Source organism: Heptranchias perlo, chromosome 1 (genome assembly GCF_035084215.1).
Source record: "Heptranchias perlo isolate sHepPer1 chromosome 1, sHepPer1.hap1, whole genome shotgun sequence".
Lineage (NCBI taxonomy): Eukaryota > Metazoa > Chordata > Chondrichthyes > Hexanchiformes > Hexanchidae > Heptranchias > Heptranchias perlo.
The window spans coordinates 187,538,465-187,554,505 of record NC_090325.1 but is presented as its reverse complement, the minus strand read 5'-3'; the positions used below and the strand labels follow the sequence as shown (position 1 = coordinate 187,554,505).

Here is a 16,041-nt window from a genome sequence, read left to right as displayed (position 1 = left end):
AGCTTAGACTATGAGTTAAAGTATAGCTCTTCATTTCCATGGCGAATAAAGAAATACACGATAGCAAAATTGCAAACAAAAAGCATAGTTGATGAACAATCATGATTTGCTTTATTTAAAAAAATTATGAATTGTCATATGTAAAATAAATCATTCTGAATACATGTAAAACAATACTATACAAAAAAAACTTTATTCGTCCTGGCAACTTGGGAAATACAACAATTGAATATAATTGATTCAAGTTGAATGATATTAACAGCTCTTAAAAGCAACATTGACACGTCAGTAAGAATTCCATAGCAAGTAGGTTAGATTAAACAATTTTGATACTTTGATATCTTTGATGTGAATTCAGAAATTCGGTGACTGGAAAAAATATTGGGATTTCTCCCAATTCTCTGAAACCTGTGACGATTGCTTTAGAAAGTAAGTGCAAAACTCTATAAAAAATATTCCCCGAAGGATTATAATGGCCACTTTTGAATATTTTAGGTGGGGAGAAACTCAAGAGATAGTAGTTTTTATTTGACTTGCTTAACAAACCAGCTTTAATTGTGACTACAAAACAAACTGAATAAAGAGCTGAGCATTATTAGCATATAATGTACACCTGGTACTTTATTCCCCAACTCATAATTTCTGAAAATTTAGCTTCTGAACACCACAAGCAGAGTGTGACAATTTATTCATCTCTGACAACTGTAACATCAGTGACATCAAACAACTGTTGTTTATCATTCTCCTCACTTGTAATGGGTCATTTTTTTTACAATGGAGATAAGACGGAGTAGTACCTTGTATACATTATTCAAAATAACGCATGGTCTGTGGATGTAGCACAGGTGGACCATGGTCCCCTTATAGGCTTGGATCTTGCTTGTATTTCTTGTACACAAACAGGTCCCAAACTAATTCAGAAGCACACACATGCACCAGCCCAACGTGAACATAAATCTGCTATTCTCTGCATCACATCTACGTAGTGTTATCTCCCAGTGATCCACTTGCAGACTGACTTCCTCTAATCTTGCAGTGATAACATTGCAAATTTAGTCGTTATGTTATCAATAGCACTGCAGTAGATATTAAAAAATAACAGGTAGAGTGATTGCAATGAATATAATCTCATCCCTGGATTCAGATCAAGATAAATTGCAACAGCAAAATTCAAGCACTTAATAAATCATCTGAACTCCTTTAATGAGATGATTTTCTGGTAAGCGCTCCCAACCATCCATTATTCTCTATATAATTCTGTCCAATATTACTTCACAATTTACTCTTTCCATGCTCGCTATTGTTATAAGTGTAGAGGCGGGCAAGGAGGGGAGATTAAAATAACATTATCTATGTTACATCTGTTGCTATAAGCATTATTCACCAATAATACATACTTCATTGTGCCTTATATGTGCTTTAATCCCTCAAGGTGTCTGTTTATTAAAAATATATTTTGATATTTGTAGAGAACTCTTAAAAAAAAATTAATGATGTTACATGCATTAGCAGTACCAGCAGACCTGACTCAAGCATCCACTGCAGAGAAAGGAACTGGTTTGAATTTTTTCTTCAAAAAAGATCCCAAGTTTTGGTTTACAATACTGTACATAAAATCCTGTACAAATTTACACTTAAAAGATTTAGCCACCACTAACAAGTTTTGTGGTATTATTCTTTGCTTCTCTCTGATAGCACATCCTGCATTAATTTCTGTCTCATCTGATGCGGAAATTAAATTAAAAAGGGATGGCGTTTTTTTTTGTAGGCTATGGCATGTCACTGTTTGCATCACAATCTACGTTTGCCTTTTCTTTTCTTTTGCAAAATCTGGTTCCTAAACTTTCACCCGATGTCTGTAACTGGAAATGTTGTGACAATTCCGCCTATTGCTTCAATGAAGCTTCCTACCTACTGGCCATCGCTCAGCAGCAGTGTACACTGCACTGAAGCCAGATTGAACATGTGTACGTATGCTGTACCCCTTTAGTCTAATTCACTTATTTGATCACACCTTAACGCTATTAGGTAGAGACTTCCTACTCCCAGCACATGCCGGCAGTGTGTACTTCGAAATGTATCGACCCCTAGCCCGTGATTTTCCGTTCATTCATTTTAATGGACAGAAATTGAGGTTGCCCAATTTCCTGAAATGTACTCCCATCGTGCGTTGGAGTGCTTAAATGGAAAGCCTTCTCTATTGTTCCTTGGGGGTGAAATTGGTTGTAGACCAATAGCGCGACATGGGCTCCAAGTGCCCGATTATGGAAAAGAAAATTGGGTGCCGTGCAAAACGGATTTCCGATTCGTCAGGAGCCCATTTACTGGCGAAGATCAATTTCACCCCCGTTGTCTTTTGTTATGTTTTACATTATTTATACTACACCTACCCATTTTGCCTGGTTGAATCCATCACGCCATTGGAAGATCACCAAGGTATCAATATGAAGATATCAATATGATTAGCAATTATGATACAGCTCAGATGGTTTGAAAGCATAAGAACTTTACAGAATTCTTAGGAACAGAAAAGGTGTTGAGGCCCAACAAGCCTGTCTCCTTTTGATAGATCAACTCCACTTACTGCACTTGTCACATCTCCTTCAATCCCTTCTCTCTCCAGGTATCACATCTGTTTCAAAGGGCTTTTTCTGATAACTTATTCCAGAAATCTATCACCCTTAGATGAAAAAGCTTCGCCTGACTTCCCTTCATGCCCCTAAGTTTTGAATTTTTAAACTTATGCCCCATGCTGTTTTAACCCTTCACTACAGTGCACAAGAGTTATGAAATGGAAAATTGATTGGAGTTGCCAGTAATGATGCTACTTTAGAATCATAGACTCATACAGCACAGAAGGCGGCCATTCGACCCATCATTCCTGTGCCTGCTCTTTGAAAGAGCTATCCAGTTAGTTCCACTCTCCTGTTCTTTCCCCATAGCCCTGCACATTTTTCCTCTTCAAGTATATATTCAATTCCCTTTTGAAAGTTACTATTGAATCAGCTTCCACCACCTTTTCAGGCAGTGCATTCCAGATCATAACAACTCGCTCCGTAAAAAAAATTCTCCTCATCTCCCCCTGGCTCTTTTGCCAATTATCCTAAATTGTGTCCTCTGGTTATCGACCTTCTCGCCAGTGGAAATAGTTTCTCCCCATCCTACTCTATTAAAACTCTTCATGATTTTGAACACCTCTATTAAATCTCCCCTTAACCTTCTCTGCTCGAAGGAGAACAATCCCAGTTTCTCCAGTCTCTCCACATAGCTGAAGTCCCTCGTCCCTGGTACCATTCTAGTAAATCTCTTCTGCACCCTCTCCAAGGCCTTGGCATCCTTCCTAAAGTGTGGTGCCTAGAATTGAACACAATACTCCAAATGAGGCCTAATCAGTGATTTATAAAGGTTTAGCATAACTTCCTTGCTTTTGTACGCTATGCCTCTATTTATATAGCCAAGGATCCCATATGCATTTTGAACAACCTTATCAACTTGTCCTGCCACCTTCAAAGAGTTGCGTATGTGAAACCCCAGGTCTCTCTGTTCCTTTAATATTGGACTATTTAGTTTATATTGGCTCTCTTCATTCTTCCTTCCAAAATGCATCACTTCACACTTCTGTGCATTAAATTTCATCTGCCATGTGTCTGCTTATTTCACTAGTCCTCCTGAAGTCTGCAACTATCCTCCTCCTACTATTAATTTTTCTTCATAACCTGTTGGTATATATAAACTAACAGCAGATTTGCCACATCATTAATAAAAAAAGCTATCATTTTAAACCCCTCCCTTCGACTCCAAGCAGCTTCAGAGATCACACTTATCAGTGTCTTTTTGTTTTAAAGTGTTTCGAAATATATCCAATTTTAAGCATCATTGAATAGGAATAATGAATTATATAATAGGTTGAAGAAAACAATTTGATCGACAGGCTTAGCCCATTTCAGTTCAACTGCCTAGTTCACAGTTACAACTACCGTCTCCTGCGGTATTGTTACTGATTAATTCAGAATGGCCTTTCCGCCCTTTTACTTTCAGTATGCAATGAGATCTGAATATATATTCCCAATTCAGTTAATTTTAGATACGGTCTGTTTTAATTGTATTCGATTAGTGGCGCAATTGCTAACTGTTGAGATATCTGTAAATGTATTTGGTGAGTAGTCACAGGGATCCCAAGCCACTGCATGGGAATGGCGGGTAAATGGATTTGAGGTACAGCTCAGCCCCGCTCTAACTGAATGGTGAATCAGGCTCGAGGGGCTGAATGATCTACTCTTGTTCCCATGTTCCTAATGAATGAGTTTATCTGCAGTGTAACAGACAGGTCCAAATCCAGAGTTTATTGAACTGAGATTTATGCTATAACTTCTCGGACTGATATGATATGCAGCCATTGCTGTAAAAGAAAATCACTAAATTACAAAGCGGGATGTTCTAAATGTGTAATATTGACAATTATTGTACGGTTCTGATGAATTGGTTCCTCTTTTGTATGGATAAAACAAACAAGTTTTTGGGGGAAAGTAATTAATTAGAAAATAATTAATCCTTCTGCAACATGCTGGAAAAATGAGACTTGAACCACAAATCAAAAGGACTGTAGCGGTTCAAGGAGATGGCCCAGCACCACCTTCTCAGGGGCAACTCACGCTGGGCAATAAATACAGCCTTGCGCACATCCTAAGAGCAATTTTATTTTAAAGTGCTGGCACAGGCCCGATAGGCTGAATGGCCTCCATCTGTGCTGGAAGATTCTTACGATTTTTTTACAGAGACTTTTTTTCAATATTACGTGCCGCTCCGTGGGTCAGGATCCTGGAACTCCCGACTCAACAATGTTGTGGGAGCACCTTCACCACAAGGACTGCAGCGGTTCAAGAAGAAGGTCCAACGCCACCTTCTCAAGGGCAACTAGGGACGGGTAATCAATGCCGGCCTTGCCAGTGATGCCCACATCCCGAGAGTGAATTAAAAAATAACATTATAAACCGAAAGGGAAAATAGAAGCTACAGCCCAACGCCCCCCCTGAAGTTAGAAACTGCCTTTAATTGATTTGGAAGTGCTAACCTATTGCATAATGTCCAGAGTCGATATGCCGCGGCCCTCAGATCTGGACCATTGTGTACTTTTGCATTAAGCGTGAATGAATTCTTGTGAAAGAAATGGCACTTTAACAAATCCTGTAATATTTACACAATATGGTCCTACAAAGCACCTTGTTTCACAGTCTCAGGGCTGTAGCAGAATGCCGACACACTCAGATTTTCTGGCAGATGTGGAGCCTTGATTTGGCCTCTTTCCAAATTTTACAGGCAAGTCCTTTCGCACAGTCACAGCGCTGGAAAAGCTCCAAGCCGTGAGAACCCTTCCTCTTCTGCTTTGTACATACTTCCCCTTGGCGAAGAACTGGCTTGCAGATCTTGGTCCAAAAGTGGCGAGCACAGCAAAATCCTTCTGCACAGTCTGAGGAGCGCAAACAGGAGTCCCCTTCGTGACCTACCCGACAAGAACAAGAAGAAATTTGCATTTATGAAACGCCTTTAAAGTTGAAAAAACACCCCCAAGGCGCTTCGTGGATGCATGATCAGACGGAAATCATCACCAAGTCCAATAAAGCGATATCAACAGGGGTGGCCAAAAGCTTGGTCAAAGAGGTGGAATTTAAGGAGGATCTTAAAGGAGGAGAGAGAGGTCGAGAGGGGGAGAGGTTTAGGGAATGAATTCCAGAGATTAGGGCCTAGGCGGCTGAAGGCACGGCCACCAATGGTAGGGCGAAGGGAGTGGGGGAATGCGTAAGAGGCCATGTTTGGGGGACCGCCTGACTGATCTCAGGACGTCTACCTGATCTGAAGTGTAGGTTTCCCCAGGGGAGTGAGATTGAATGGGGTGTTGGGGGGGGCAGGGGAAGTGGGTGAGAGGAATCTAATTGAAAGTTTTCCCTAACAGGTAAGAGATCTTTAGTAAATGATATGAATGTGACATTAAAGGGGAAACGCATTGCATTGAAAGTCCTTCCCTTTCTCCTTTCAAATTCCTGATTCATTGCTCGTTGTTGGCTCAAGGCATCTGGCAGCAACACCTGCTGAATACCATTTTTATGAGCGTCCCCAGGAAAGAACTGGCATGTTCTCACTGATCCATATGAATGCACGATCGACTTTTATATGACCCCTTATTAAGCCCTACATTGAATCCCACAAGCTGACAAGTTGCAGATTGTGAAAGCAAATTAAAACATACATTTTTCAAATGGCTTTGAGAATTGCTTGCTGACATTTTTACATAAAAATTAATCTTTTAAAAATAAGCAAACACCCTCAGGAATAGCAACAGTGCGCTAGTCAGTGCCAGGCTGGGTAGAACAAAGATTCATATTCCTAATTCCTTACATAGTGATCTAAGCCATGTCATTGGGGAAAGGAGAAGTGGAGTGGGGGGAAATGGGTCCTAACCCTCAGACAGAAAATTGGGAGGGTCACACTGATGGGCTTTTGTGCCACGTATGAAGAGGCATTAACAGCAGCCTGGGAGCAGACCCTCTTGCTTTGGGCGAGTGTAGCACAAGAAGGCATAGTGACATGAGAAAAAGGAGGGAATGGAAAACAGCTAATAAATTTTTTTAAAAAACAGAAAATGCTGGAGAAGCTCAGCAAGTCAGGCAGCATCTGTGGAGAAAGAAACAGAGTTAACGTTTCAGGTCGAAGGACCTTTCGTCAGAACTGGAAGATGTTAAAGAGTTAACAGTTTTTAAACCAGGGAAATGGTGGGGGGGGGGAGGGGAGGAAAGAACAAAAGGGAAGGTCTGCGATAGGTTGGGGGCAAGAGTGATTAAATGACAAAAGGGATGATGGTGCAAGGCAATGGGACAAGTTAAGAAACAAAAGATGGGTCTAGAGGAGTTGTAAATGGCAACAGCAGGTTCTGCTCTTCCCCCCCCCCTTCCATCACCTCACCATTGGTGGCCATGCCTTCAGCTGCCTAGGCCCCATACTGTAGAATTCCCTCCTTACACCTCTCTGCCTCTCCACCTCTCTCTCCTTCATGAAGACTCTCTTTAAAACCCACCTCTTGCTTTTGGTCATCCCCCCAATACCTCCTCTTTTGGCTCGGCCCAGAACCTGCTGTTGCCATTTACAGCTCCTCTAGACCCATCTTTTGTTTCTTAACCTGTCCCATTACCACCCTCCTTGCCTTGCACCATCATCCCTTTTGTCATTTAATCACTTGTGCCCTCTACCCTATCACAGACCTTCCCTTTTGTTCTTGACCAGGTAGGTCATTAGATGCTGCCTGACTTGCTGAGCTTTTCCAGCATTTTCTGTTTATATTTCAGATTTCCAGCATCCGCAGTATTTTGCTTTTGAAAAAGAACATAAAGGTGCTATATAAATGCAAGTTGTTGTTGTTATACAAGAGGTGATTATAAGGTTTAATCAAGGGCTTGAGATAATGCCATAATCCATTTGAGCGATTTATGACAGAATCTCAACAACAACAACTTGCGTTTATATAGCGCCTTTGGCATAGATAAAAATGTACTAAGGCGCTTGACAAAATCATCGCCAGCCAAAAGAGCAGATATTAGGAGGGATGACCAAAAGTTTGGTCAAAGAGGTGGGTTTTAAATAGGGTATTAATGAAGGAGAGAGAGGTGGAGAGGCAGAGAGGTGTAAGGAGGGAATTCTACAGTATGGAGCCTAGGCAGCTGAAGGCATGGCCACCAATGGTGAGATGATAGAAGGGGGCAAGAGGCCAGAGTTAGAGAAATGGAGAGTTCGGAAATGGTGGTAGGCCTGGAGGAGGTTACAGAGACAGGGAGCATCAAGGCCATGGAGGGATTTAAAGACAAGGATGAAAATTTTAAATTGGAGACATTGGGGGACCGGGAGGTAATGTAGATCAGCCAGGACAGGAATTATGGGTGTGCAGGACTTGGTGTGGGATAGGACGCAGGCAGCAGAGTTTTGGGTGAGCTGAAGTTTATGAAGAGTGGAGAATGGGAGGCCGGAGAGCATTGGAATAGTAAAGTCTGGAGGTGATAAAGGCATGGTCAAGGACTTTGGAGAGGAAAGGACAATGGAGCAGCAGTTTGCAAGGACAGAGGGGGCGAGGAGGGCGTTTTTTGAGGAGGAGGTGGTGACAGGGACATGAACAGTACCTGAGGAGAGGGAACCATTTACAATGTCAGCCAGGAAGGGAAGTTGGGTAGTCAGCAATTTAGTGGGAATGGGGTCAAGGGAGCATGAGGTGGGTCTCTTGGGTCTCAATCCTCCATCACAGCTTTGTAATCACTTCCTAGGCTCTGTTACTATTGCTAATATTTATACAAGGAGAAGATTTGCTCTGCTCACTTTGTGTAGCAAAATCAGAAATGAAATTTCAAGAAGGAGTCCTTTATCATTCCTTCCCCCTTTCGCCTGAAGTTTCCTGAAAGAGGGGTATCCTGCTTCTGGTCAGTTTTTGTGCCAGGGCAGCCAGCAGTGTTAAATGACAACTGTCAGTCTGCTCCATTTAATGTGTGAAGGCCTCTATTCAAGAGGATTCATAGTTGTGGTGTTGTTACAGGACTGCAGCTTTACTGAGAATTAATTTGAAGGACTGGAAAACTGGAGTGAGCCTTTAGCTTAGTGGTAGCATTCCTACCATTGGGTCAGAAGATGAAGGGTTCAAGCCCCACTCCAGACAGCCCCAGTGAGTGGAGACCAGAATATGGTCTCTAAACACTGGGTTGATATCCAGCAGGATACTTGTGCTCAGATGGAGTGACCACTGGTTCAGCGGTAGTACCCTCTCTGAATCATAAGGGTTGGGTTTGGGCCCCACTCCAGAGAGCTGTGGTGAGTGGAGCACCAGCTCTGAATACTGGGTTGATGTTGAACAGGTGGGTGCAGGTGTCTCTCCCCAGCATCATAAAGGGTAAGTGGGGCTCTTTAGTCTTGGTTGCAGCCCACCCAGGAGAAGGTGCTCCAAAGATAAAATCATGAGGGAGGCAACGGGCAACCACCTCAGCTATTCTTCCCTAGTAAGTGGCTCAAGAATCTCATGTGTGAAACTTGATTTAGGGCCTGCTTTGGGGCAGAACACAATGGACAGACAACTGGGAAACTAGTCCCACATGCAACTTTATATGAACCAATATTGTACTGCCAATAATGACCAACCTGGTCAAACCTGGAACTCATAAATTCATGTCAGCTTGATTAAAGGGACAATGTCTCAAGGCTGACATTTTGCAACACAAACTTCTGAAATATGTTTAAAAATGAAATTGCTGATGCGTTGCTACTGTTACACTCCAATTATGCTATTCAGCTCTTCTGTCAGTATATTGGATGCTAATGCTCCATTAAGCTCTTTTGGAGGTGTTCAATAATGGCTGAGAAAGTCTTTTATTTGTCGGATTTCATTATAAAGCTTGAGTAAGTGATAAAACTTGCCACCAGGAACCTAAATGTATTTTTTATTTTCACACATTCTGCTTGAAAAGCAGAAGCTCACCATTTGAATTCTAATGTATGAATACAACAAACCAGATTGGGAAGGACAAATAGATTCTTCTGGAGTCTCCTTGGAAATTTGACAAGCACGTTATGAAACCAAATAATCTTGCTTGTGCCAGTAACTATTCTAGTTATTGTCATTCACAACAGCCAGTAATGGACCAGTGCGTGATCGCTGCAGCTTAAAACAGTAATGGGAGAACAGCAGCTATATTAGTGTTATATGGAGCAACCTGCCAAATATAGATTATAGGACTGATGAAAAAGGGTTTTGATTGACTGAAAACCATTGCAAAACCCACAATTAACTCCTGGTTTCATTCAGCCTCAGGAATCTTTATTGTCCTCTAGCAGCTGCTGTTGTGAACTGCAAGGACCACAAGGATAGCAATAAATGTACATGTGAAATAGGTTATTACAACCCCCACCCCAATTAGCTTCACGGTGCCACAGCTGGTATACGCACTGCTCCAAGTGGCACTGTATCATACAGACCGAGAAGGTTCACAGGTTTGATCCCCGTTCTACGCAGAGTTAACTGATCTCAGCCGATAAGAGTACTGCAATTGGCCTTGGTGCCCAGGCCTGACGGGAATAGTTCTCGCTCCTCGTCATCCAGCGGTTGCTGGAAAGTGCAGATGTGACAATTAGCCACATGTTGCTGGGAAAATCCGAGGCTGATTTTGCTGGAAACTGTTAACGCCACTAACCTTTCTCGCGTGATGGTTTAGCTTGTGTGTTACCCACAATCTGCCAATACGTGCCCTTGGATCCATGGTGGGTGCCCTTCTTAGCATGTTCTTGTATCTCCCCAGTGGGGGTTCTGCGGGCCGTGCCTTCAAGAAGTGGTACACAGATACCTGTAGGAAAGGGCAACAAAGACAGCAACTGAGCCAGGATTAGCACGCACTTCACACTCACGGCCAAAGATTGGCCACAATTATATAGTCATCAAATCCATTGGGTTCAGAGAAAGTTAAAGGGGCATTGTCAGCTCAAGATAAATCTTTCATTTGTCCCCAAACACATGCCACGATGTTATCATTTGCATTGAAATGTCTCACTGCATCTTTGTGTCACTTGTGAGTGACACCGTCATCATGAAGAATATTTAATTCTTCTCCATTCCCACCATTGGCATCCAGCATCCACAATTAACACTGTGTGTGTGTCTATATATGTATGTGTGGATGTGTGCACATATAAATATGTGTGTGTGGGCATGTATGTGGGTGTATAAGTCCACTAGTGTATGTACCTGTGTGTATGTATATGTGTACTTGTGTGTGCGTATGCATGTGTATATCTGTGTGTGCATATATATGCATATATATCTGTGTATGTGTCAGCCGTGGCTCAGGGTAGCACTCTCACCTCTGAGTCAGAAGGTTGTGGGTTCATATCCCACTCCAGAGACTTGAGCGCATAATCTAGGCTGACAGTTCAGTGCATTACTGAGGATGTACTGCACTGTCAGAGGTGCCATCTTTTGGATGAGACATTAAACCGAGGCCCCGTCTGCCCTTTCAGGTGGACGTACAAGATCCCATGGCACTATTTGGAAGAAGGAGTTATCCCCATTTATCCCCTGGCCAATATTTATCCCTCAACCAACATCATCAAAACAGATGATTCTGGTCAGTATCTCATTGCTGTTTGTGGGACCTTGCTGTGTTCAAATTTCTGTGCCTCATTTCCTACATTACAACAGTGACCATACTTCAAAAGTACTTTGTTGGCTGTAAAGTGCTTTGGGACGCCCGATGGCGTGAAAGGCACTATAGAAATGCAAGTTCTTTCTTTTTTTTCAACAACCTGTTTCTAGTTACAGTGAAGCTCCTGTCACATTATTATTAGAACAGGGAGATTATGTGCGAGTCTGGAGCCCAAATCATATCATATTGGAGAGGTCATTCTTGATTCTTTGAGATTACACACCATATTTCATGACCTGAGCCATATCATCAAATACATGCTATCTTTCCCCTTTTTTAAAATCTCGGTTTACTCTAACAATCCTATATGTATACGGGCCTGAGAACTGAGTGAGCTTCTAAATCTGGTTCTATCACAATGGGATTTGCTTCAGTCAAAAAGTGTGAATCTTGTCCTACTTCGCATTATTTGAGCGTGCCTGTCCTTTGAATGTTTCACTGCTGCTATTGTAAAGTATGTTGTTTCGTATACTTGCTACAAAAAGATCATTTCTAAAAATATCGCCTTTCAGTCACGTGCAGAACTATACCTAGAAACACTGCTTTACTCAGGTTGATTCTGTAAACTTTGTGCTCACATCACTGTGTTCATGAATTAAAAATAAACGATCGCCACACTCATCCATCACCCCTTAATAAAGCATAAAAATAACTCATATTAAATTTACTTTTGTCACAATTGTGTGGTGAAATAAAAAAAAACAGGATGTTTCTGCCAGTCTGAAGAAAATGAAATACAAAGCAACTCAGGGCAGAGCAATGGGACATCAGACAGGCTCCAGTTGATTTAACATTGGTACAGGCACAGTGGGCTGAATGGCCTCGTCCTATGTTGCAATTTTTACAATTCTAATTGATTTTCCTGAGCAGAAAAATATATAGCACTTGTTTCAGTCGATATTTTCCGTTGAAGTCCATGTCCTGTGGGGACTGGTAAGTCACAATTTCTGATCTGCTGTGCCTGTTCTTCACATGAGCAAGAGGATGAGGAACATTAGGGCCATAGTCTGTTATGAGTAGTGTGCTGTGTGTAATCTTTTAAATTACATTATTCAAAGTGAGATGAAGCCACAGTGCAACATGGTTGCAGTGATTTAAAGATAAAATATGGGGCAGTTTTGTGCTCAACATGGGCACAGATGGCAGTGCTAGGGATTGGAAGGTCTTGGGCACTCGGGGTCGATAAGAACTCCCGAATCAGTGTAGGGAGTAAATTAAACGATAAACGCACAGCCAAACTACAGCTTCTGAAATAGTTCTGCGATTAAAGCCACTGAGGGTGGAATTGGTCTTTGGCAGTAGGGCAAAACGGGTGATAACAAATCGGCAGCTTGTTTTAATTCGCCACCCTGTTTTCATTCCCCGGTGACTTCAATGGAAAAGAAAAGCAGGCAGGATATAAAACGGGCTGTTGATTCACTAATGTCCATTTTGCACAACTTCCCATGACCAACCTCACCCCTATTCTCTTTCACAAGTCTATTTGTAAACCTATCACGCAGCGTAGACCTGAAGAAACTTGATAAATTTTAATAAACTTAATATATTCCCAAACTTCTTCGAAGTGTACAGCACATCCAAAGTCCATTCCCTGAACCTCTTGTTTATCTTACAAATAAACTTTTCTCTGTAGTTTCTAGTTTCAAGGGAACCTGAGCTCTCAGCTACCACAAGTTGGAGAACCCTGAACCAGGTGTAGGGATTTGTACTGAATCGGAAGCTATAATCCAACCTGGTGTAAATTAGGCTGATTTGGACAAACCTGGAATCAGATGTGTTGCCTTTTCAGATACCCTGGAGTCGATTTTAACTCTGGGGGATGGGAGGAGGTGAGTGTGAAACGCTCTTGCCAGAGAGAATTTGAGACCTGGGCTATTTTAACTCCTGGACCTCATTAACGTTCTGCCGGTCCAGAACGAGCGGGAAATGGACAGGAAACGGCTCCTGGGCCTCCAGAAAATCGTGCGGCTCTTGGCTGCCCACCGGCATGAAGTTACGTGTGGGGAAGGGGTATCCAGGAGGGTCTTGAGGGAGGGAAGTGGTGTAGGGAGTCTGGGGCTAGGGAAGGCCACGACTTTCCTTCTGGGGCCCGGAGGAGAATGTTGTGCTTCATCACATAGGGGTGGGTTTTAATACTTCTTTTTGTCTTCCTAATGCCTTTTCACTGACTGACTGCGATTAACTATTATCCAGCACTTTTTTCATCTCTTTCCAACTTTTCAAAAAAACTTCAGTCTATTAAACCCATCAACTGGTCCTTGAGGACAGTATACCTCACTCTCGACGTTTATCTGTTGTTCTCCCACCTCTTGCATTTTGTTTACTGCTATAACGGGGCTGACTTACCTCCCACACACCAGCTCTGATGAAGTATCTGCACCTTAAATGTCAACCCATATATTCTAATTACAGATGCCAAATGCTTTGTATTTCCAGCATTTTTTGTTTTTTTATAGATAAGTGTTCCTCTTTGTCTGCCTTAACTCTTCCAGATTTTAAAATAATATATTTTCACTGTAGTTATGAAATTATTCATGAATCATGAACATGGAGGATAAAAAGGGCAATTATGGTAAGGGAAGAAATCAATTATAGAAGACCCCATCAGTCTCTTCTCCAAAGTGCAATTGTTTAATATGGAAAATCATTTACACAGCTTTTTAAAACTATGTACAGGATTACGTCAGTGGTCTTTTTGAGAACGCTAGCTGCTCTTAGATTCTCCAATTTTAACTGCCAAGTTATCCATCATCTTGAAAGTTCTGGCCCAATCTATGATTGTTGGCATGATCTATGGTCATTCCATTGGTGATCTTGTTGGATGACTCACAAGACCCCTGGAATCCTACCCTTCAGCACTTTGGTGATTCATTTACCATTGCCATGGACACTGTCAACATCTCTGACAGGGTCTGGTACTCATGCACATAAGCGTTCATTAAAGCTATATTCATGGCTATTAGTTTCTGCTCAAATTGTTCCATCTTTGCTGTTGTTTAGTAGCTCATCCTCTGACTCATTTTTTTTTATGAACTCTGGGATTTCCCGGCTTCTGTCCTCTCTCCCACACTATTCCTGCTCCAAATGAATCACCCCATCCACTCGTCATCCAATTATTCTTTCAACATTCATCAACCTCCTTCAGATCATGTGCTTTCAGTACACACAACTGCAATTCCTCTGGCTGTGCAGCCCTTGAAAGATCATAATTTCTTCCATGTCCTCCAATGTAGTTTCTTTCAGTTCTTCAAGGATGCAGCTTATTCCTCTTTCTCATGAGTCTCAAAAGAGCTATCAGCTCTTGTTTCAATCTTAGTCCTTCGTCTGTTTATATTTCCAGCCCCACTATCACCTCTGATCTCGAGTGGAACCCTCACGTATGCTCCATTGCTCAAGACTCTGGGGTGGGGCTTGGACTCATGACTCTCTGACTCACCAACAAGGCTGTGGCAATCAGTGATGGATAACTCACAAAGCTCTAGGAAACAACACTGTCTGGGAGAAAATTCCACAGGCACGAGAAGCAGATTGGAAATCTTTGCTGTTGATACCGGGGCTTAAAGAGTTAAATTATGAGGATAGGTTGCATTGACTTGATTTGTATTTCCTTGAGTTTAGCAGGTTGAGGTGTTTAAAATAATAAAGGGATTTGATTGGGTAGATATAGAAAAACTATTTCCTTGGTAGGGGAATCCAGAACAAGCGGGCATAATCTTAAAATTAGAGCCAGGCCATTTAGGAGTGAAATCAGGAAGCAATTTTTCACACAAAGAGTAGTGGAAATGTAGAGTTTTCTCCCCCAAAAGTCTGTGGATCCTGGGGATCAATTGAAATTTTCAAGACTGAGATCGACAGATTTTTATTAGGTAACAGGCACGACCGCCCAAATGGTCTCCTTCTGCACTGTAAGATTCTATGATTATAAGGATATCAAGGGATATGGAACAAAGGTGGGTAAATGGAGTTGATATACGGATCAGCCAAGATCTAATTGAATAGTGGAACAGGCTCGAGGGGCTGAATGGTCTACGCCTGTTCCCATATTGGTATTCTGTGCAGACTTTTTGGTTTGATCATAGAACTACCAGAGGAAATAGTTTTTCTGTATCTACCCAATCAAATCCCTTTACTATTTTAAACACCTCAACCTTCTAAACTCAAGGAAATACAAATCAAGTCAATGCCACCTGTCCTCATAATTTAACCCTTTAAGCCCCGGTATCAACAGCAAAGATTTCCAACCTGCTTCTCGTGCCCGTGGAATTTTCTCCCAGACAGTGTTGCTTCCTAGAGCTTTGTGAGTTATCCCTCACTGATTGCCACAGCCTTGTTGGAGAGTCAGAGAGGGGTGAATCCAGTAGCTCCTGTGTTCTTGGCAGTGGAGGCCTGTCTTAAGTACTAGAAACTCTTATGGTGCCATCTCAACATACAGCCCAACCACACTTGTCTTTTGTTGTGAAGACATTGGAGTAGACCTGCCTCATTAAGTCTACTGGCCTTTGAACTGCGATGAGTCTAGGAGCAAGAGATCACTTTTCTCTGTGGTTGTCAGACAGTGTTATAGTAGTCCAGTCCATTGTGGATCGAGGTATTGTGAAACACCAAAGTTGACGATGGTGGCAAAAACCGCTGAGCTTTCTTCAAGGTCGGCACTCCTCTGACCAGTTGTTCTGGCTGCTTTCCCCAATTGTTTTCACAGATCAGATGTGATTAAGGGGCCACGCAGCTGAATGACTGTAGTTGAATTGAGTATGCTACTGTCATAGAGTGGAAATGGGTGGGCAACATCTCGATCCATCTCGCTTGACTGTTATTGACTGGG

The 16,041-nt window shown here is 42.1% G+C and overlaps 1 protein-coding gene across 1 annotated transcript in view; it reads right to left on the bottom strand.

Annotated features, from left to right (window-relative positions):
- Positions 1-4,490: 4,490 nt before the first annotated feature.
- Positions 4,491-16,041, bottom strand: part of dkk2 (dickkopf WNT signaling pathway inhibitor 2) — a 29,706-nt gene continuing 18,155 nt past the window's right edge. Inside the window, exons 3-4 of the mRNA XM_067973763.1 lie at positions 10,215-10,364; positions 4,491-5,500 (exon numbers count right to left, since the gene is read on the bottom strand). Coding sequence (XP_067829864.1) covers positions 5,262-5,500; positions 10,215-10,364 — 389 coding nt within the window. The 3' untranslated portion in view covers positions 4,491-5,261. The remainder of the gene's footprint in view (positions 5,501-10,214; positions 10,365-16,041) is intronic.